General features: G+C 39.4%; 1 protein-coding gene across 3 annotated transcripts in view; it reads right to left on the bottom strand.

Moving 5' to 3' along the window:
• Dtl (denticleless E3 ubiquitin protein ligase homolog) overlaps positions 1 to 24,377 on the bottom strand; it is a 40,635-nt gene that overhangs the window by 6,188 nt on the left and 10,070 nt on the right. For 2 of the 3 annotated variants that reach the window (XM_021170545.2, XM_021170551.2), the window contains exons 6-13: positions 21,820 to 21,885; positions 20,107 to 20,219; positions 16,841 to 16,914; positions 15,582 to 15,685; positions 15,236 to 15,340; positions 12,917 to 13,029; positions 7,821 to 7,910; positions 4,643 to 4,778 (exon numbers count right to left, since the gene is read on the bottom strand). In XM_021170545.2, the coding sequence (XP_021026204.1) occupies positions 4,643 to 4,778; positions 7,821 to 7,910; positions 12,917 to 13,029; positions 15,236 to 15,340; positions 15,582 to 15,685; positions 16,841 to 16,914; positions 20,107 to 20,219; positions 21,820 to 21,885 (801 nt within the window). Of the gene's footprint in view, positions 1 to 4,642; positions 4,779 to 7,820; positions 7,911 to 12,916; positions 13,030 to 15,235; positions 15,341 to 15,581; positions 15,686 to 16,840; positions 16,915 to 20,106; positions 20,220 to 21,819; positions 21,886 to 24,147; positions 24,180 to 24,377 lie in introns of all 3 variants that reach the window. The other variant, XM_021170567.2, reaches the window with a different exon arrangement.

The raw sequence follows: 24,377 nt of genomic DNA on the forward strand, positions 1-24,377 counted from the left end.
GTTAGTACATCATGTTGTTCCAACAATAGGGTTGCAGATCCCTTTAGCTCCTTGGGTACTTTCTCTAGCTTCTCCATTGGGAGCCCTGTGATACATATTTTTAATTTTTTTAAAAAAGAAATTGCTGTCCCATTTTCCCAAAACAGTAGAAATAATTTATAGGAGTACTGATCGTATGCATCCTCACCCACACCTATTATCCTTTTTGTTAATTTGTTTTGGGACAGGGTTTACCATGTTCTCGACTGACCTTAAATTACATATTTCCTTAACCTTCTGGGACCACAGGGAGTTCAACACCAAGCCTTGTAACAGCTGAGGTGACTTGTGTCATTGTGGTCTGAATTTATATCTTCCTGTTGGCTAGTAGCATTTAACATTTTTTAACATGCTTTTTAAAAGGCCTTCTGACAAATGTTTACTATTATCATTTTGCTCATTTAAAATTTTCTAGCCTAAAACATTTTTAACATGAGATTCTATCTTTTACTTTTATCACCAACACGTCTCACGTGAATGCTGGTTCCACTGATAATTCTGGCAGTACACTAAGGAACAGATGCAATATAACCTTTAACATGCATCATAGCGCACTTTAACAGGAATGCAGGTTATTAGTGGTACCTTAGTCCTAATGAAGTGACACTGCTGCTCTTGTAAACCTTTGAAGGCCTCAGGTTCTCCAACGCAAATGCATAGACCCAGAACTTGGCACAATCACTCAGTACTTGCCTTGGGCTCAACCATTCACACGACTTACCTTGTCACATCTGTGAAGTGAAACATCTTATCCTTACAGAAGTGATCCCACTGAGGTTTATCAGCCTTCCTGCTTAGTTTACAAATGGCTACTAATTTTCACAAGTCGAAGAATGCCAAAGAACATTCAGAATTAAGTGCCTGCTCTTTGGAAAGCAAATCAAGCTTGTGGACGGGTCTGTGTCCTTACCCCACACATGACAAATATTTCCTGGGAATTCTTACAAAGCTTATGCTTCTGCCCTCATAAACTCCAACAGCCAATACTGAATTTTTCACTATTTTTTGAGCTTTCCAAATTAAATAACAAGAAAAAAAAATCACTGATTCATTCTCAGTCAGTCTTTTTGATAATTATTAAATTTCATTTACTTAAAAAGTAAATTTAATGGACTGATAGAAAATGTAATCTGAGAAGAAAAGATGGCTGGGGTAGGGAGTTAGGAGTACTGGCTGGTTTTCTAGGGTACCTAGATTCAGCTTCAAGTATCCACATCTGTTAACTTCAGTCCCAGAGGCTCCAACTCCCCTCTTCTGGCCTCTTCATATATACACGCAGGTAAAGTACTCATTAAAAAAAAAAAAACACAAAAAACAAAACGACCCCCCCCAAAAACCCCTATTTTTAAAAAAGACATGTAATAGATCTCTCTCAGCAAAAATAAAGTTTTACAGAGCCAATCTTAGTGTATTATTCTGTCCTCACTATTTCATCAGTCTTGTCTTGAATCAAAGTTCTTAGTGCTTAGACTTGTCTAAAGTGAGTTTGTTCTTCCAGTAAAGTCACAGCTGGCAACGTCACTGTCCTAAGCTGCTATGAAAAGGACGTTAGTCACGGGCATCACACATCTCCTCTGGCTTTGATTACGGTAACTGGCTATAGCAGGAATGAAGAAGGGGTCATTGGATGTACTGCTCAGTTCAGGTCGATAATCACGTCCTCCATTTAAACAACCCATATGTGTATTTGCACAGAAGTCCTGAAATACTACATGTCTAGCAACATACCAAGTTCCAATAAGGCTTTTGGGTAAAGAATAAATGGGATAAAGAATAGTTGTTATCAAGTTTTTGATACTCAAAAGCCACATGCTGCAAGTATCTAATAAAGGTTAACAGAAACACGATACTGGAGAGCAGAGGAGAGACTGGAAGATGGTTAAGAAATTGGGTAATTTCGGGGCTGGTGAGATGGCTCAGTGGGTAAGAGCACCCGACTGCTCTTCCGAAGGTCCAGAGTTCAAATCCCAGCAACCACATGGTGGCTCACAACCATCCGTAACGAGATCTGGCGCCCTCTTCTGGAGTGTCTGAAGACAGCTACAGTGTACTTACATATAATAAATAAATAAATAAATAAAAAAAAAAAAAAAAAAAAAGAAACAGGTTACTTTGTTAAAAAAAAAGAAATTGGGTAATTTCTTCTTTAGGATGTTATGATATGGGGTCAAAGAGAAGAGTTTGTGAACACTAAAGGTTAGCAAAACTTTGGTAAAATTAAAATTTTGTCTTTAAGTACTAACCTAGTTATAAAACCATGAAATCCTACAGCATAGAGTCCCAGCAGCACAAAGGAAGAGTCTTCTTCAATAACACCCCCATTTCATGTGTATGCTGTGCATGTCATCATTTACCATGATTAGTTATTAGCACATGCAAATATATGCAAATAGTTAAAAACCCAACCAAGCACTAAGGATCATGTTGTCCACACATACATATTGTGTCCTTGCTCTTCCTTTTCAATATAACTGGTTTTTAGGACCCAGCTGCTATGCCCCCTCTAACTGTGTCACGTCATTGCCTATTCACTTAAAGACCCACTATTTTCTATTTCACTTGAGAATGTCAGTCTTACAAACCATTTGTGACGTCTGATTACATGTGGCCAACTAAGCTACTGTTCTAAAGCCCTTTTCCTTTCTTTCTCTCTCTGGTGGTAGAGATCAAACACAGGGCTTTATGTAAACTGGACAAAGTAGACAAAAAGCTCTAGCACACATGGAGCTATATGCTTGTCCTGCAAACAAACCCCCACTCTAGAGTGCACTACTATTCAACCTGCAGCTTCTTTATATTCAAAGGATAGCCGCCATTTGGCCCCAACCCTTCAGCATACTACTTTAGGATCCTGCAACAGGACACTACTCACTGCTTCTCTCAACAGGCTGCACATTATCATACCCGTCTCAGTTTATGTGTATTTTTGGCCCCTTCCTTGCAAGGCAAAAATCGCTATGTTTCAATGATCCGGTAACACTAACCTCGTATTCATAGACTTTTTCCAAAACAGCTCCCCTTTCACAGAAGACATGGTTTCTCAAGCCCTTCACTAATATAGCCAGAACAAAGATTTGTAGTACAGTTATCATATAATTTTTGCACCTGCTTCCTAAGCTTGATAGTGAGACCAGAGGAAGGAGATGAGGACTTTGTGTTTAGTAAGAATTATTGAACAATGTGAAACTTCATGGCTGTTAATGGTAAGGTGCCCTAAGAAACGGACAGTAATTATCCTGCTGTCTAATCAAATGACAACAAACACTTGAGCTTCAACAAGTCAGAGTTCTGTATCTTCGAAATTAGAATAATCAGCCTGTCATTTAATGCCCAGACCAGAGCATCTCAATCTTGGCTGTACAACAGACTTACCTAGAACTTTATCAAACTACAACAGTTGACCTCCACTCAAGACTTACAAACTCCTTGAGTGGCAAAGTATAATTAATAGAGCAGGTGCTGGCTGGAAAAGCAGGTCAAAGGAAGAGGGTTATACCTTGCAGTTAGTGTTAAGAAAGCCAGAAAACAGCATGCCTTTAATCCCATCACTTGGGAGGCAGAGACAGGCAGGCAGATCTCTGAGTTTGAGGCCAGCCTGGTCTACAGAGTGAGTTCCAGGACAGCCAGGGCTACACAGAGAAATCCTGTCTTGAAAACACCAAAAAAAAAAAAAAAAAAAGAAAGGCAGTATAGTTAATAGCAGACAATCTGTTATGGAAGTTGGCTTATAGTGTGCAAAGGCTGATGTGCTAGAGAGAAGGTCAGGCTAGCCTCAAACTCACTCTTCCTGAGTACTGGGATTAAAGGGATGTGTGTGCTGCCACACAGAGGCTTTGAAGATTTCGGTTATACACAAACTTCGTTTTCTGCTACTACTGCTTTCCTGCTGTCCCTCACTGCTTTAGTGCTAAGGACACTGAGGCAGAGGAGACATGCCAGTGCTCCCCTGCTGCAGCACCTTACCCTTGCCATGCTGTATCTGGAATAGTCTTCCAAATAGCCACACGGCTCACCAAGTACTTCACTTACTCAAGTCAATGAGGCCCCTCTATCATAGAAACATTTGACAGCAATTTCCATTCTTTTCTCTCACTTATGCTACTAAGCAGTTCCTGTTATTTCATGTGTTTATATCTGAGATTTGAGTCTTCTGGTCATTGCCAATCAAAACTAAGAGTACCTAGTACATGACAGTCCATAAATATGTGTTGGCTAAATATATTACTGTGCTTTCCATAGATAAACAGAGTTGTGATCTGGATAATTCTCTTCTAAGAAATGCCGAGGGCTAGAGAGATGGCTCAGCAGCTAAAAACACTGACTGCTTTCTCAGAGGTCCTGAGTTCAATTCCCAGCAACCACATGTTGACTCAAAACCATCTGTAACGGGATCCGGTGTGTCTGAAGACAGCAACAGTGTACTCACATACATAAAATAAATAAATCTTGAAGGGAAAAAAAAGCCAAAATGATGCTTTTCTTTAAAAATATTACAAAACAAGAGCAAACCTAGGCTCCCATAGTACACAGTAGGACTCAACTAACGAGAGAAAGAAACCACCACCACCACCAAAAATCCTTGGAGAATGCATGCTATCCTTACCGGGGCAGGCTTTCACTTCTTTTTTCTTCTGAGAGGTCCAACCCACTATGGAATGTTTATCACCTCCTGGTTTCTCCTCTAGGCCTCTATTCAAGCGCCAGATTTTTAGTGTATTATCATCAGAGCAGGTTGCAATCTAAGAACCAGGAAGAGAATGTGAATGAAGTCTCAAATAAAGTTTCATAACAAACAAACAAACAAACAAACAAAAGATGTTAGCTAAGGGCTCATGAGTAGCGACTAGTTTTCTCTGCTGTAACATAAAACAGATGACATCTGAAAGATCACCTACTTCTCTACCCCTTGTGTTTCAGAATCATTCTAGATTTCCAATGATACAAACGTTGGTTTCTTGCATGCACACGTATAGCAACGGAGAACAGAAAAGTGCATCAGACTCAATGGGAATGAAGTTAGAGTCGTCATGTGGGTGCTGGGAACTAAGTCTGGGTCCTCTGCAACAAGAGCAGAGGGCTCTCTCTCCAGCACGCCATTCTCTCCTCAGCCATTTATACTTACAGACTCATTTCTTTTTGCTCTCCAAAGAAGATGGGCAACTCACATCTCTAACTTTTTATGTAATGTTATGTATCTATGGTTTCCTTTTATGAAATGATCAATCAACACATATCAATTCTCTAAGTTTCTTCTAAATTCTGTATGCTTAATCTTATGGCTAAAGCAACGAGAACATTTCCCAGATGAGACATAGCTTGTGCCTCCAGCAGTCCACAACAAGTGCAAAAGAGCTGCTCTTCGAAGACTCAGAGATGCTCTTTCAGATAGGTAAAGGAGCAATCTGGAAAAACAAAAGTTCACTATTCTCAAAGAAGTTAAAAATAACCTTTGCCCCTTTAAAAATATCCGACCATTCCTGATCTTGGTCCCAAGCCTTTTATGGCAGAGAAAGCCCAGCCTGAAGAGCTAGAGGCAAATGGCCACTAATGCCAGAGCTGTTCCCCAGCATTTGTTTATACAATTTCTCTATTTCAGTCACTAAACAGAAAGGAAAAAAGAACACACGTTCTTTTAACTTGTGGCCCCCAAGAGACTGGCAACATTTTCCTTCCCTTACTGGGAGGCCAAAAGACACATATTTACTCAACAAAAAATGTTTGGAACTCCACAATTGCTCTATAGTGACAATAATTATATTTACGGACACCTGCTTCTTTACATTCTTTTATCTTATTTAAAAACCCTTTAAAGCGGGGCACAGTGGTGTATACCTGTAATCCAAGCACCTGTAAGGCTAGGGCAGGAAGACAGTGAGTTTGGAGCTCTGAGCTAGACAGCAGCAAAATATTCTCTCTCAAAACCAAAATTCTACAAAACATTTTTTTTTTTGGGTCCAAAGTATCATGATGAAATGGAAAAGCTGGAATTCAAACTACGGCTTCTATTCTAGAATTTAAGGCTTAAAAGACAAACTCAACTTCCCCAATTCTAAGCTTTTGAAAAAAATTACTTTAAGGAAGTTTTAAAAGGAGTGGTCACTCGATGAGTGTAGTTAATCTTGCTTGACATTTCTGAAGTTTTTTTTCCCATAGGAAATACAATAGTTGGAAATAGTTGGTATAATGAAATAAATAATTAAAAGTGGTTTAACTTAGTAAGTTCACAATGGGCTGACAACCCAAAAGCAAGGCATTTTATTAGGTATTACATAGTCTTAGAGAGGAAACGCCACGAGAATGGCTACTACAGTAACGAGTTTAAGAAAGGTCTGTCTGAACAAGGAACTGCTGTAAGTACATCAAAGCGTCATAATGAAGCCTGTTCTTGTGCATACTTGTAACAGCAAGACAAACAAACCCTAGGAAAAATCCACAGCAGTTCTGAAACTGCTAACAGGCTGCCAGTGCCATGGGTCTGCAAGATTAGAAAACTGAAGTCAAAACCAAGACAAGCAATAAAGCTTCCTGTATGTAAACACAGCTTTTACTTCTGGTCTTTTTACATTTTAAGCTGTGTGGCTACTAGTCTTCTGACCTGCTTTGTGTAGTTTAGCACAGGCCCTGTTAAAACTTGACAGTAACCACTTTGTCAGTTATGTGTGAAAAGTCACATCACTTTGTAGCAAATAGCCAGCTGTTACTGTTAATGTATGCTAGTAATATGTAAAAAGGGCAAAAACTAACTTTCAACTTATTGACTCTCTTCACATCTTCATTTACTGCTCTGAGCTGTGGAGAGGGTTTTATGTCTGTGTGAGTACTATGCATGGGCACACTGAGGCCAGAGGGAGGGTGGGTATGTCTCTCCTATAGCTCCTGAGACAGGACAGGGCTTCCCACTAAATCAGAAGTTCATGACCACTCCAGCTACGCAGACTAGCTGTCCATCAAGCTCCCGGAATGTTCTAATTCCCAATGACAAAATATAGGCACGTGCAACTACCCAGCTTTTAAAATTGATGGAGATTTGAACTCAGGTCCTTATGATTACACAGCAAGTGTTTTTACCCATGGAGCCATCCTCCAGCCACTTACTAGTTTTTCATCTTAGATTTGGTTTAAATATATTTTTTATTTTTATTTATTTATTTTTTTTGGTTTTGAGAGACAGGGTTTCTCTGTGTAGTCCTGGCTGTCCTGGCACTCACTTTGTAGACCAGGCTGGCCTCGAACTCAGAAATCCGCCTGCCTCTGCCTCCCGAGTGCTGGGATTAAAGGCGTGCGCCACCACGCCCGGCTTAAATATATTTTTTAAAATCTATATATTTTTAATTGCATGTGTCTCAAAGTTTAGCAGGTACACAACATGGAGGCCAGATGTGCTGGATCCCCCTGGAGCTGGAGTTATGGGCAGCTGGCTATGAGGCTCCTGATGTTGATGCTAGGAACCAAACTCAGGTCGACCTCTTAAAGAACAGTGTTTGCTCTTAACACCTCTCTAGACCTTCACTTCAGATTTTAAGATTTATCTTCAGTTCAAAATTTCATCTCCTATTTAAGAAAAGGAAGAGCTCAGTGGATTAGAAACGAAGCACATAGTGATTTTCCTATTGGTAAGAAAGGCCAGGAGAAAGTGTGTGCTGTGACTCACACAGGAAATCGCTCTGGATGCGTTTACATGTCTAAACATCAAAGTCTGGATCATTTGAAATAATCTGTGGGAAAACATGCAAATCTGGGATCTACTTTTTAAAATCAGTTATGAAGACTCATCTACAAACCTTGGTGAAGTCTGATGGACACCAGCACACAGACGTGACCTCTTGAGAATGACCCAGGAGCACAGTAGGAGGATGCCATGGCATGGAAACCTAGGCAAACCAGAGAGAGCAGTCAGAATGGTGCTTGCTCCTGCATAGAGGCCAGAGCCTCCCTCCCCGCCTCCGTCCTAGGCTTTAGGGTTGTTAGTAAAGCCCAACAGTCAGAGGTAAGACTCTGAGTTCAAACAGCAGCAGCTCTTATTTAAATTAAAATGCAGTTTTGGCACTGTCCCTCAGCCACTGAGCGCTGAAGTTCAGTTCCAGGTACTGCTCTTCAACCCAGTCCTGCTTTACACAGTAGTCACATCCAGATCCTCTATAGTCAGCCACCTCCAGGACCATGGGAATCCTGAAGGACCTGTAATGGGCAACGAGCCCTTTTAGGATACGAAAAAAGGTTTAATTTTTCTGTTTAAAGCAAGACACACTGACTATGACTAAAACCCCAAGCATCATCCTTTCATTTGGATAAACCTCCAATCTGAAGGAAGGGACATGAGCTACAATTTATATTTTTTCATTCAAACTTTTTCTTATTATTGGATACTTTCAGTGATAGGTAGTACTTGATAGCATTGTACAGTCAATTCTTTCCAAAGTTATCAATGTATTTTAAAGCACACAGGAACCCCAGCATATAGAGTACAAGCTTACTCTGTTACTAGTAGATGTGTTTGAAAAGCAAGGTGCATGGTGAACACATTCTCTATTTTCCTGAGGCTCTGAATCATGGATCATTTGCATGAAGGAGGCAACTTTGGAAAGAATACCTGTGACAATGACTAAGTCAGCTGAACAGAGTCTTCAGATTGTAGCTAAGATAACCGACACTGGTCTATAAGGTTATTCAACTCAATCATTACCACTCTTGTCTCTGCTATGAGACAAATGCACAATGATTAAAACCACACAAACAAAGAATATACTCTAATTTGCCTTGTTAAATTAAAAGTTAAATGTATTAACAGATACATAGATCATTCCTACAATGCTATAGACTATAAGTCATTCTTTCACAGAAAAAATACTCCTTATAAAGGACATTAAAGGATGGTTTCAGCCAGGAATTCTTCCTCTCTATTTGTGATGATCCTAGTCCATTAGGTTTCTCTTTACCCAAGACTCAAAAGCAGGGGAAATCTTCACACCTGTGCAAGCATCTCTGGTAAAACACTTCATATCATTCTAGGACCCTGTTCAGTCCTTAGTGTCTAAGTTAAGGTTTACCTAGGAGAACCTAACTACAGACACAAAATAGTAAACGTTTAAGAAAAACCAAGTGCCTGCCAACAGAAAGTACCCAGTTCTGAACTTTTCTACAGGCTTAAAGAAAAAAAGACCCCTATAAAAACTCATAGAGCGGGCTGGCAGGATGGCTCAGTGGGTAAGAGCACTGACTGCTCTTCCAAAGGTTCTGAGTTCAAATCCCAACAACCACATGGTGGCTCACAACCACCCATAATGAGATCTGACTCCCTCTTCTGGTTTGTCTGAAGCCAGCTACAGTGTACTTATATATAATAATATATAAATCTTTAAAAAATAAAAATAAACCATCATGTAAACATTTAAAAAAAAAAACTCATAGAGCAAGGAACCAGCATTAATAGCAGTAAAGTTAGCATTTATTCACTGAATTCATAAACCAGGTACTTTATATAGGATCAAGAAATAGGTAGAAGGTACTTTAAAAAAATGTGTAATTAAGTATCACATGACCTATCTTTTTTTTTTTTTTTTTTGGTTTTTNGAGACAGGGTTTCTCTGTGCAGTCCTGGCTGTCCTGGAACTCACTCTGTAGACCAGGCTGGCCTCGAACTCAGAAATCCACCTGCCTCTGACAGGCATGCACCACCACTGCCTGGCCTCACACGACCTATTCTTAAATGTACTAGGAGCAATAAAAATACGTTCCAGCAAAAACATACAAATGGTGACAGCAGAATTTTAATAACAGAGTAAAACAATCAAGTGGTAAGCAGATAAAAAGTATGTTTTGCCTATAAAATAGAACATTCTTTACCTTAGAAGTACTGAAGTAATGTGAAACTTGCCCAAACCCGGAGAACATAGTAAATGAAAGTCAGACACAAAATGCCATATTTTATGTGATATTATTTATATAAAATATCTCAAATAGGCAAACATCCATGGGGAAATCCGCCTGCCTCTGCCTCCCGAGTGCTGGGATTAAAGGCGTGTGCCACCACGCCTGGCTTGCTCAGGTCTATCTTACAGCACTTTAAGAGTACTTTAAACAGGATTAATTTTTCTCATGAATCTCAAATGGCTTTGAATTGATTTTTCCAATTAAGTTTAACATAAATTTATTATAAAAACCATTACTATAATTATTTGATTTCATGTCTTCCCTTTTGAGTAGGAAGGAAACTAATTTAAAGTTAGAACAAAACAAAACAGAAAACCATCTAAATACCATGGGGTAGTCAACAGAGAAACAGTCCTCTCACACACACTATTTTCTATAGAATGTTAAAAACACAAGGAATCACAGAGCTAAAATTCTGAGGGACCTCTTAAAGTAAATGACTCTCACCTTTAGACCTCAGACAGCACTTTGAGAACTTAAGCATACAGGGAAAAAAATCCATCAGCACTTTTCCTCAAAAAAAATCTCCTTACTATGGCCAATTGGAAACCAAGTCTGATCTTTATTTTGCCATGAGATCATTGACACATCCTAAAGTGTCAGCTCAGTGTCCTGCCAGTCAGCGGGAGAACGGCCATGCCAAATGCGTTTATTTATAGCCACTTCAATACTATTCAGTGGCTGTATCAGAAACAGGTGTGGGGGAAGAGAGTGGGACAAGGAGTAGGAAATTAAAAAGTGGAATGTTCAATGTTTGTCTTATTAGAATGTTGGGCCTTAGTATCAGAGTCCACAGATTTAGTCCATTTCCATTTAGGCCATTCTCTTTTGCCTGAAGATATAAACTCTTTTCTTTTGTTCTTTCATTATGCAAGAGCTTTAGTATAGATCCCCAGTGGTGGGGACACTCAGCATTCAAGGAATCCTGTTTAAACTCCTCCTTCCTTTAATAATGGAAAAGAGAAAATGAGCCATCTCACTGGGCAAATTCAAGTTTAGGAGCAGCAAGCTTGCCAAGATCTCAAATATCAGGGCCTGCACACTGAGCTATGTGAAGACAGGCAGAACATCCTGTCTGAACCATGCCATTCATTGGTGATGTGGAACCAAACCTGGGAATTTAGTAAGGGTCACCCATATATGTGGTGGTCACAAGATTTCTAATGGGCTAGAAACTCCAACAAATACTTAGTGCGCACCACCTCAATTCTCACTAACCAAATACAACATTTAAAAAGGGATCCCGTGGTAGAGAAATTTAAAGAATCAGCAAGAAAATGTTTATGTATATGTTTACATATATAATTATAATTAAATAATTTACCTAAATGGCTTAAAACAATGGTTGGCATATGTGTATTTTTGCTTGAATATTTTAATCTAGTATTTATGTATGGAATTGGCCATTTTATTATGTTATATGATACATCTAAATTTTCAGTTCCTGGTTTTCTTACAAGAAAGAAACCTCAAATGACAGACGTGTAGAATGAATGAAATTCTGTAACTAACTTGGGAGGTTAGAAAAATAAATTCAGTAAGACAGTGAGGGAAGAAACAAAATACAAAGAGCAAAACTTTGAAACTCAAAATTTGAAATGTAAGAGAAGCATTTGTATTAGTAATATAAGTAGACAGTATAAAACTCCAGGAAGAGTAAAGAAAGCAGGTAAGAGGCCTTCTGTAAGATGGGAGTCTCAGATATACACTAATTCATTGCAACTCCAATAGCAAAGATTCATGTTAAGGAACACAACCAACACAACTGCTTGGCCAGACTGGCATCCCTATCTGGTGACTACTGGGAGACTGTCACTAGACGATGTCCGTGGGGACCATGTCATTCTTGCAACTCCTTCTGCACTTCCCCCAGGACTTTTTTCTGTGGCAGAATCTTCCCTAATGAATAGAGATTTCAGGGGACCAATCACTGGGTGAGGAATAGGCAGGACTTGTAGAGTGGAAGAGGGGAAGCAGGAGAGGAAAGTTGGCCAGTAAGCTGGAGATGATGAGGCCAAACTGTAGCTGGGCTGGGCTGTGGGGTTGCCTCCCGTTTATCTGATGGGATCTGCTACTTGAGGATGTAACTTAGAATGGCTCACTAATTAGGAGTCTAGATGCTGAGTTACCTGTTGATTCTGAACTAAGTTTGTGTGGTGTTTTCCTTCATGTGGCAACTCAACTGGGTTCCAGAGAGAAAGGTACAGTGGCAAAGCGTGGATTTGCAAGAAGCACACCTCAAAAGGCTGTGGGAATTTGGAAGCGTGGGGCTGTCATGGTAGCGACCCACAAGTGGGAACTTGGCGAGCTGGGTGGAGCGATTTCAGAACTCTGAGTCAGAGAACCATGAGATGGTACTTTTTTTTAATATCTTTCCACTAACATCATTTAAGTTTCTTGGCTTATGGCAGTTGCTTTAGAATATGGGTATGTAAAAATATGGATTTTAAGAAGCATATATTCACTTACTAAACAGTAATGGAGAATCTATAAAATAAGGAAATATTAAACAATGCTATTAATTGTATTAAAATACCTGTTAATACCCTGAAGGCTAGATATTGCTATAAGAAAAAAATAAGGAAAAATTATAGCAACAGTTGTGAGCAACTGTTTACATGAAACTGACAGATACCTAAGGAAGAGTCTGATAATATGGAACAGAAGGGGCAGTGTACGTAATTTCCAAGAAGCAACAGCATCGGAGGTTCTGACCACTTTAAGAATTCTCCATCTCCTGACAACTTGTCCAGCAGGACTCCTACAGAATGCCCCACCCCTGGCAACTTTTCTTTTTGGTCCATGGCATTCATTATTTATAAAAGGAAGTGCCCAGCAAAGTGACCTTGTAAACATTTGATGTAAAAAGTAAGTAGTGTGTGCTTGTGCTATACAAACCTCACACTAGATCACAGCTTTCTATTTGTGTAGGGATGTAACAACTCACCTTCCAAATGTAGGCAGCTTCATCACTTGAACCACTGATTAAAAACTGGTCATCCGGACTAAGACTTGATTTTACATAAAAGGTAGAGTTCTGGTGTCCATTGAAGACAGCCACTGCCAGGGAGAAAAACCGAATTACTTGGCTACTATCATTTCCAGTATTCCAATGAATGCACACACAAAACATACAAGTGTTATTACTGTCTCAACTTATGTTACCAAGTGCCAAGACAGAACAAAATAAAACATAGATTAAAAATAAGGTTTGTATTCGTAACTGAACATAACATAAACTTGCTATGGAATTGACCAAATGTCATATGACAATGTCATGAAAAAGAATGCAGGATGCCTAATCCTATCTTATCCTATAGGACTTTCTCCACTGATCTTACCACCGAGACTGTGAGCTTCGAGGGTATGTCTCACTTTTTCTAGACTGTAGTACTTTAAACAGAATAAAGCCTCAAATATTTGTTGCATGAAAAAGGTAGAAATAAGTGGAAAGAATCATTTGAATTCTGGCTGACATGCCGAAATTTATTATTTTTATTTTTATTATTATTACTATTGGCATTTTAAGACAGGATTTCTCTGTGTAGCCCTGGATGTCCTGGAACTCAGAGATACACCTGGATTTTTTTTTTTTTTAAATCTAACTCTTTAACAGGCTGAGTGATAGATGGACCCAGAGGGGCATAATATATGCTCATCTGTAAACTGCTTCATCAGGGTTAGGTTTCTTACTAGATAATCCATACTATTTAAAAAACACACTGGGAGAAAAAAATACTTTGTATTTATACCTTTCAAATAAAAATAAGACCAAAAATTGGTTCTAGAGTTAAGAGCATTGACTGTTTTTCTAGAGGCCCCGGGTTCAATTCCCAGCACCTACACTATGGCTCAATAATAGCCTTTAACTGTACACACAGATACAACACTCAACAACAACAAAACCCCTCCCTCACTATGATAAAGACCTGCAAAATAGAAGTTCCTTCATTCTGAGCACTGCTTCAAAGCTATTTATCTTTTGCATTGAACTATGAACAGAAAATTATAAATTGAATTTCCTACTAACCATATTTTGTTTTGTTTTGTTTTTCAAGACAGAGTTTCTCTGTGTAGTCTTGGCTGTCCTGCACTCTGTAGACCAGACTGGCCTTGAACTCAAAAGATTTGCCTGCCTCTGCTTATCAAGGGCTGGGATTAAAGGTGTGGGCAACCTTCACCTGAGACTAATCTGTTTTTATTGCTTTTTGCTGGTCTAGGAAAAGCTGGTATAAAGCACATTGCAAATGTTTCAGATATGGCAAAAAGTCTAAACCCAATGGCGGCTTTCATTATAATTAACTCTGATTTGCTGTTGTTCTGAGGCAGCTTTAGATGGCCTTGAACTCCTGACCCTCCTGCCTCAGTCTCCCAAACACTGAGATTTTAAGCATGTGGTATTATGCATGGCTTCAACTTAATTTTTCTATGCTAAACTGAGCATGGGATGTAATTATTAGTACATTACAATACCGTGAATTGAAAACAAAAATCACAAGCATGAAGTCCTTGTCCTTTCCAGAGTCGTGGAAAGGCAAGTCATCACCAGGCAGCGTTTACACACACATTTAACTCTCATTTGTTTTGACACGACACAAGGTCTCTTTATCATGTAGTCCTGGCTGTCCTTAAACTCAGAGATCCACCTATCTCTGTACCTGAGTGCTAGGACTAAGCATGTATCAACACACCTAGCTAGCATTCTAAAAAACAAACCCATCCACAAGAACTATTTTAAAATTGCAGAAAAGCAAACTAAACTCAAGACTCTTTGGTACTACATTATAGGGAAGTATACATAAAATAGTATACTCTTAATAATGAACCAGGATTAGATTACATCTTGTATGTGTGTCCTGTGAGCCATATATACACCATGTGGAGGCCAGAGGTCAAAGATACCAGGTGTCTTTTCCATCACCAACCTCTTTCACTGAACCTGAAGCTCACCAATTCTACAAGACTAGCTCTGGTCATAAGCCCCAGGAGTCTCCCAGAGCTTCCCCAGCAGAGATTACACATGGGTGCTAGTGATCTAAATTAAACTCAGGTCCTCATGTCTGTGTGGCAAGTACTTTACCAACTAAGCCATCTTCCCAGGCCATAAAGTATTCTTCTTCTTTCCTTTCTTTTTATGGTTTTACTGGGGATTGAACCTACATCACCAGACAGGTACAAGAGCTAGATTTCCCAGCTGATTTTGTCTTTTGAAGAGAGATTTGAACAGTCATATCATTAACAAAAGAGAATTTGAATAACAACTTACCCGGAGAAGTCTTTAAGCCAGTCATATTGAACATATAGATGTTGTCATCTGTGCAGTTAGCAAATAAAGTAGAGCCAGTAGAGTCTAAAACCAAACTCGAGTATCCTGAGAGAAGTTAATAATAGACTGTCAGTGAGGTTAAAGTGTGGGGCCAAAAGCAGTCCATGCCATAAGATAATTGTTTCAAAAATATAAAGAAATCAAAACTATATTAAGATTTTTATCTTGACATCCATATCCTTAACTGTTTCTCAAGTTTTTGCTGAAATTAGCCTTATATTAACACTTTAATACTTTTTGGTTTCTAAGGAAAATTCATTGCATCCCAAATTCTACAAAGGCTTACCTAGTTTTCGAGTGCTGGTACCTGGGTACAGGAAAGACTTGGATGCTATGGGTTCTTGTCGATAAGCAGTGTAATTCTTGCGTAAATCCCATACTTTGATTATTCTAAAAATCAAAACAAATACTTCATAAGCCATCTAGACCAGTGGTTCTCAACCTTCTTAATGCTATGGCCCTTTAATACAATTCCACATGTTGTGGTGACCCCAACCATAGAATTATTTCCATGGCTACTTCACAGCTGTACTCTTGCTACTGTTACAAATCATAAACACCTGACACGCAGGCGGTTTTATGCGACCCTGGGAAAGGGGTGGTCTGACTCTAGTCTACACCTATCCTAACAATGTTACTTACATGCGTATGAAGTGACTTTTAATCGATGTCCTCCGGCACACTGCCAGGTACACTGAGGACAACTCCCTGGAATCCAATCAATTTAACTATTTCATATAATTGTTTCCAGTGTCAAGCTTATAGCTCGTGCAAAGGGAAACAGATGTGACGTGACCCAGTGATGAGTCACTGACACTCATCCCAGGGCAGCGGGAAAAGGAAGCTGGAGGTCACATGTCGACAGTCACTGCTCCATTGTTCTTCTAGAAAAAAACCCTTCCTAACCTCTAAGACCGCATATATCCCCAGAAACACAGGGTGTACACCCCATGCTTTATTTCTATACATAACTCCTTAACTAAACACATTTTCCTGTGAAAGAGGAAAACCGCTTTCATTTTTCCTATTGGGGTAATTGTCTTGCTCTTTACTTTTACTTTGTGGGTTTTCTAGAACTACACATTTACCATAAAATAAGTACCTTTAGTAAGACATTTTTAAAATTAAAAACTTGAATACAGAATTGTATTTCTAATTGGAAATAGGCAAAGATGTACATGTAAAGAGTCCCTGCGTATAAACAATCTATGTTTACAGCGCTCTGTAGAGAAAAGGACAAATGAACAGCACTGCAGACTCATTTGGCCATCAGTATTTAGATCAATTGTAGATAACATGTACATAGAAGTACGTTGGCCTTAACTTTACCGTTTATATCCCAAGCAAGCTACCCACCCTGCAGTAGGGTACTGCTATGTGCCAGAGGCAATGTGCACATGTATTATCTCAATTTTTATGATCCAGTGTGACCTGTAAACTTCTTCCCAGCTCCAGGCACATACATAATAACCTCTTCAATGGGATTAGGTACTACCATAGCTCACAAAGGCAGTGGGGTAAAAAGCAGAAGAAATAGTCTTTTACCCATCCACGGCTCCTGCTGAGACTAATGTATTCTCATCCTGAAAGAGGACCACAGTAACACTCTGCTGGGAATCCTAATAGCACAAGAAAGAAAAAAGGAAATTCTGTTTTGGGCATCGGAGCTTCACCAGGGTATTTCACAAAGTACTTAAAACGAGCTTTTCTGAAGCTGCTGTGAGACTGTCTCCTAAAAGTGTCAAGAAGCTCCTAATAATATCCTAACAATATGGCTGCCTAGACAAGACCCAAAGCAGTACACTAACAGACAAGCTAACGTGGAAGAGGGAACCTCCCAGGGTCCCACATACAGACAAACAACTACAAGCAATGAAGGAATGCTGACAGCAGGAGACACAGTATTCTCCAGCTATTCCATACCATGGGCTCAGCCCTGAAGTCATAGATTCTAAATAATAAATAACCACAACATGTTATATTTATATATTTAGGCATGTGTGTATGCAATAATAACAGAGAAGCCATGATTTTGAGATCAGGGAGAGGTAGAAGGCAAGAGTAAAGGGAAAGGGGAAAAGAATATATGTTATATTTTTTAAATTTATTAAAACAAAGGCAGGGCATGGTGGTGCATTCCTTTAGACTTAGCTAGTGGGAGGAGAGGCAGGTAAATCTCTCGTGAGTTCAAGCCCAGCCTGGTTTACATAGTAAGTTCCAGGTCAACTAGGCTATTTAGAGATCCTGTCTCAAACCAAACCAAACCAACAAAACCACATTTAAAAATTCCCCTAGTTGGATAGTATGACACCTGTTGCCAAGCCTGAAGAATAATCCACATGGTAGGAGAGAACTGGGTTCCTATAAGTTGTCTTTGATCTCTCCATGCATGCCATGTGTGTAACATGGGCACACATGTGGCGGTCAGAGGACAACCTGCCCGAGTAAAAATTCTTTCCTTCCATTGTGTGGGTTCCAGGAATCAACTTCAGGGTATCAGGAATGATAGAAAAAGCTCCTTTACTCACTGAGCCATGTTGCTGGTCCCTTAATCTTTTCCCAGTAATTCTAGATGTTACTAAGAAAACAGCCTAAACATTACTATCATGTACGTTAACATGAACTTAGTCAGCAGGACAGTTAGGAAGATAAAAATGCACTTGCTGTGCAAGCTTGGCAGCCTGAGTTTGATCACAAGAGACCATGGTGGAGAAAAATGACTTCTAAAGGTTGTCCTCTGATTTTCACACCATGCACACCAACACGAGCACACCGCACATAATAGGAATAAACCGGTCACTGAAGGATGACTTGTCCACCAAGTCTGCTCAAAGCTCCCTATAACATAGGAAATCAATTTTCCCTGTGTCTCATTCACCAGAAAATGCTGCTGTATGCTCGTTACACGTGCAGAAAAGAACTTTATCTCCTAAATGCTTCTCCCTCAGAAGTTCTCTTGGAATTCAATGAAATTTGACATTTTAATGTCATCTGGTCCCCACACACAGAGTATGGATTGAAGAATGCACTGTTCAGTCACAATAGTTTAGCAGTTACACTGCCCCCTAAATATTTATTCAGACCTCACATATAGGAATATCAGAAAACTGCATTAATGAGATTAATGGAAAGAGGATGTACTATGGTCACGTTTGGAGCTTTTGTCTACTACACATATGACTACAGCAGCACAACCACACACATGGGTGGTAAACTGCAGCAGGGTCAGGGCTGCTGATGGGCTGGGGGTCTTATAAGCTGAACTTGACTTCCCACATGCCCGATGATGCCTTCAATGATGTAAGTTGCATCTACTCACTTTCCACAGCATAACAATTCCCCACCCCAACGCCACCAGCTACCGAGTGACTCACTGGGCTATATCCAGGAAAGGAGGAAGGAACACCCCCAGAGCTGCTGGCCATCCTCAAAAGGTTGGGAAAGAGATCAGACTGATACTCTAGAGGGAGCAAGAAGCCAGGAGAGACTAAAACAAGGCATCATGCATACCCGAGGATGGGTTCTGGGGTGTGTGGCTTAAACAATCTTAGGAAGTAGCCTACTTTTTATTTCTGAATGCTCCCATCTTTCTACAAGATCAAAGGGAACAGTTATTCTCTTCTGCTGAGATAAAACTTTTTGCAAGTGTGAATTTATTCACTTTCGTTTGCTTAAGAATGTGAACCCACATTCTTGAAGACTGAAAAAAGATTTTGCAGTTAAGATGCTTGTTTAAAGTAGCTAGCGATGATGACTCAGTTGTTTTGTTTTCTTTAACTATTGTTTTAAAGCAGTGGCTCTCAACCTTGCTAATGTTGCAACCCTTTAATACCGTTCTCCTCATGTCATGGAAACCTTTACCCTTTAAAGTTGTCATTGTTAACTTTATAACTGTAGTTTTGCTGTTATGAATTGTAAATATCTGATACACAGGCTATCTGATGTGACCCTCAAGGGAGTTGGGACCCACAGGTTGAGAACTACCTTAAAAGGTTTAAAGGCTGGATCTGTGTTTATTCTACATCAAATTACTGTGCCCCAAACACCAGGGTGCCCTTAATCTTCTGAATATATTTCTATCACTCAAAGTGACTTGTTTCTTTTCTCCATATGACTCTGAGATCTTGGTGCTTATCTGTAGCATGTAGGACTAGCAGCAGGCCTGCCAGTCAGTGTAGTCCCTGTTTAACAGTCTTTGCTTAAGCATTTGATGACTGAGAGTGCTTTGATGTTTCTCTAAAAAAATTTACAAGTCATAAATACAGAAGAGCAACGTACCAGATCTAGCAAGCACCCCCCAAAATTTAATACTAAAGGTGTATGAATTTTGTCACTATGTTTACAGTAAGGTGACTAAAACATCTGGAAGAAAGTAACTAAAACTCCATTCATCTTTATATTTCCTATTTTCATTAAGAAATAACACAAACTACATTTGCACCTTTTATAACAAATGCATATATGCCAGAAAGCTGAATCTTTACCATGTTCCCTATTCCCACTGGAGTTTGAGAACCATCGCAGCGGTGCTAAGTAAACTATAAACAGTTAATAACAAAGAAATTAAGAGTTAAATCCATCTTTTTGCCTAACAAATTCCTTAAAGAGAGATTTGATTCTCCCTACTGTTAAGAGCCACTCATGTCATGAATGGTGGCTCATGAATAGTCTATAGTCCTAACACTTGGTAGGCCAAGGTAGGAAGATCATGTATTCCAGGCCAGCCTAAGCACACACAGAGATCTTGCCTTAAAAGCAAGCAATTACAATAACAACTGCTTATTCACACATATACTTCTCTAAAACCTTACCACAGAAGGAGCAAGTCCTTTTGAATTTTGTTTCTTCTTGGGCTTTGAAGGGGTTTGCTTGTCTGCAGTATTGTGAGCTCCACTGATTTGATTCACTTGTCTATAAAATCCATCTGAAAGGTTCCAAAGATTTTAATGTTTTCTGATTTCAAGCTGAAAGCAATATTTAATCATTTCTATAGAACCTCAAATTTTGTGATTTTTGACTAACTAGTATAAAAACAAAACCGAAAAATCCCGAAGAGACTCAGTAGAGGTAAAGACACGTGTCACCAAGCCTGATGACCTGAATTTGATTCCCTGATCACATTTCAAAAGGGAAAATGGATCCACATGCGCTGTGGTTGTGCATACACACAATAAATGAAAAAGCAAACAAAATGTAACAAAACAAAAAGCCAAAATCCCAAAGAGCCCATGGTGAGTTTAATTACACAAAGAAACAAACACACAGATATAATTATACAGTTTTATTCGTAATGGCTAAAACACAAACAATCAAGGTATCCTTCAATGGATGAGTGGATACAATGTGGCATGCCTGCACAAAGAGTAATTCTGTGCAAAAAGAAAAGAGATACTACATGACTCCAATTATGAAAATCTGGAGAACCATGGACAGTTAAAAAAGCAAATCATTAGTGGTAGCAAGGCTTCGTGAGGAAGTAGAAACACCAGAGCAGACATATTTTAGGGCAATGAAAGTACTCTGTATATTACAATGGCGGATACATGCCATATATTTGTCAATATCCACAGTATGTGTAACATGAAAAATAAACCCTGATACAAATTATGAATTTGGGGTAATTATGTATGAGCCAATGCTTACCAGCTGAAAAATGTACCAACTGAATGACTGGAAAGGCTGCGTCTGTGTAGGTGTTCAGTATATATGAAATTCTCTGCACTTTAATGCAGATATAAAATTAAAACTGCTCCACTGCCGGGCAGTGGTGGCTCACGCCTTTAATCCCAGCACTTGGGAGGCAGAGGCAGGCAGATTTCTGGGTTCGAGGCTAGCCTGGTCTACAAAGTGAGTTCCAGGACAGCCAGGGCTACACAGAGAAACCCTGTCTCGAAAAACAACAACAAAAAACCCAAAAAACCAACCAACCAAACAAAAAAACACCAAAAACTTGCTCCACAAAAATAGCTTAACATTTTAAAATCAATACATAAATTAATAATAAACACACCAATGACCATCTCCTTTAATACCACCCTGCACAATACAAGCTTATATTCAATTTAATCTGATTTTTTTAAAGGCATTTTTTTTTAATGTGAGGGGAGAGTGTGGAGGTCAGAGGACAACTTAAGGAGCTCTCTCCTTCTACATTACATGTAAGAACTGAACGCGGGTAGCTGAGGTTTGATGGATAGCACCTGTATCTGATGAGCCATCTTGTCAGGATAAAAACAGGAAAATTAAAAGCAAACAAAAACATCTCAACCAAACCTTTATTCAGTGAATTATGCATCAGTAGTTTTAATTCTATCAATAATTTAGATAGATGGAATTATAATTCAGAGACAATATGAAACTAAGAACATCTATTAATAGCTTTGCAATAATCATTACCTTGAGAATTGAGCAGGATTGGGAACACAAGTGCCCCCTGCTGGTATCAGATGAAATCACTAGCATTTCATTTTATTTTGAGCATCTTTTATTAAGCACTTATTAAAATTAAGACAGAACTAGCTTACCTTTTTTGTTACACCTGGTGTCCCAGATCATAATGTTGCCATCTCTCCCCCCTGTAGAGAACACAGCTGTGGGAAGAGGCCATCAAGATGTTGGAAACGAATCAAAGGCACATTCCATTCCCCTTCCCCAGAGAACACATTCTCCAAAAGCACTGAATTTGCCACCAGAGATCATAGTAAGAAAACAACAGCGCAGCAACTGTTAGCACAGAGGAGAGCTTACTGTCTTAAGATAGCTTAAATTCGCCGGGCGTGGTGGCATACGCCTTTAATCCCAGCACTTGGGAGGCAGAGGCAGGTGGATCTGAGTTTGAGGTCAGCCTGGTCTACAGTGAGTTCCAGGACAACCAAGGCTACACAGAGAAACCCTGTCTTGAAAAAAAAAAAAAAGGTAGCTTAAATTCTACACGGTTTTCACACATTACCTCAATGCTGCCTGTCAATCTAGTAGGTAGGCACTAATCTTCCTATTTTAAGATAAGTAACATCTAAAAGTCCTCTTTCTTAGCAGATCAAAGTACCCTCTGGGTATGGAAGAGGCAGCGGCATTGAATAGAACACAGAACTTCCATTTATTTGTACTGTTCTATTTTTTAGGTAACAGTGGAAGCTAGGTATACAGCTTCAGTGGCACAGCATTTGCCTAGTATTCACAAGAGCACTGCAAAATAGGCACATGTACAAAATAATTAAAAAGGAATTCTGCTCCCTATATGGAAGGGCGAGCAATTAACAAACTGATTCAACTATTAATAATAGCTATAAATTGAACAAAGTACCAAAACAACTACTTGTGAGCTTTGTGGACACTGAATAAAAACACCTAATTTTGTAGGAGTTAACAACTAAATCAGGCGATTAGATGGAGCAATCGAGGCAAAGGTAACCAAATGCCAACAGAAAAACCTGCCAGCTTCCTTTTAAGATAGAGGAAGCAGGAAAGAGGTGGAGAGGGGCTCTATCACAACAAGAGCTGCCCAAGCAGCAGGTGAGCTAGACACAGAGAGAACCTTTACTTATGTCTTCAAACTCAGCCTCTCTGGATGATATGGTGGAGTTAACAACTTGACTGATAGATCCATTGCTCTCCCATATTATACTACACAACTCTGAGTAAACTAAAAACTGTTTAAACACAGTTTAAAAACAAAATTTTATGGTATAGAATATGGTTTGAACAGTTTGCCCTCTTATCCTCCAGCAAGGTAAAAGTAGGGCTCTACCTTCATCAAAGCAGCTTCTTTTGGCAGCAGATGGAAAATGTTTAGAGACCCACACTGCTCAAGATTCAAATAAGTCATTGTCGGATACCCACCCTCAATTGGTACATCTGTAACATAACTCCTACACCCAAGACCCAGTGAACACTGCAGGAGCCAGAAGAGCAGAATACCTGCTGTGAGATAGTGGCTTCTAGACAGCCACTGTGCCTCTGAAATCTCAACTGTAATGGCTGCCTAATCAAAACCTACATATTGACTATACCAGTTGACATGCTAGCATGGGTAGAGGGAATTTCATAAAGCTTCATCCTTAGATGAAGAACTACAGGAAAATCAATTTCCTCTATGGACCAGCCTCCCAATAAATTTCTAATCCCCAGGGGTCAGCCTTAAATACATGCACAAAAAAAAGCAACATTAAATGGACTCAGTAGGTTGTACATAGTATTAGGTCCAAAGGAAACTATTTTCCCAAATTCCAAAAGGCAGATGAGGCAAAAGGCTATCTGTGGTGCTTATTAGCATTCCAAAGCACACTTTGTCCTTCAGGTTCCCTCGGCATCACAAGTACCTGTTACAATTTTCTAAGTCCTAGCTCTTCTCACCATCACTACTCTAAACTTCCCCAGTTCATGCCCCCCCCCCCCCAGTTACTCACTGTCCTTATAATCCTGCTTTTCCAGCTATGTTCCCTCTGTCTAAACCCCTCCCACTTTGTCCCTCATGCTTTGCTCATGGCTGGGTCCAGTCTGCTGGCTGGCCATGTTTAGTCTACTTTTTCTCTCAATTCTATTCTTCTCGATGCCATTGGATTTTCTCTCTCTCATACCTACAATAAAAGCTTTCTAATACCATGGACGGGTCATATTGTCAGTTTTTACATATATACTTGCTAGTGTGGCCCACTTTCCCTGAGCCAACCAAAAATTCAAATTAACTTTCAGGTTTTATCTCTTTTTTAAACAGGTGTGAGCTTTATTATACTTCTGCTTAATAATGAAAAATTAGGAAAAAAAATTGTCAGAAGGTCTGCCCATGATCAAGCAGGAAGTACCTAAAAGAACAGCAATATCCCCACAGTTACAGACGTCTGACACATACATACATATTTGAGAATGTGGAGTTACACAGGATGAGCTGGAGGGGAGAGGTAGAAATACTATGAATATAATATTCACTTAGGAAATTCTCAAAGTTAAGTTTAAATTTAAAAAATATTCCTCAACGGTATCAATACACTGGAATCCGTAGATGAAGTAAAACAGACAGACAGGCACACATAACCTGGCTCAACTACTAGAGATTACCATTGAATTAACATGTTAAAAAAAAAAA

The sequence above is a fragment of the Mus caroli genome, chromosome 1 (genome assembly GCF_900094665.2).
Source record: "Mus caroli chromosome 1, CAROLI_EIJ_v1.1, whole genome shotgun sequence".
In the NCBI taxonomy this organism is placed as follows: domain Eukaryota; kingdom Metazoa; phylum Chordata; class Mammalia; order Rodentia; family Muridae; genus Mus; species Mus caroli.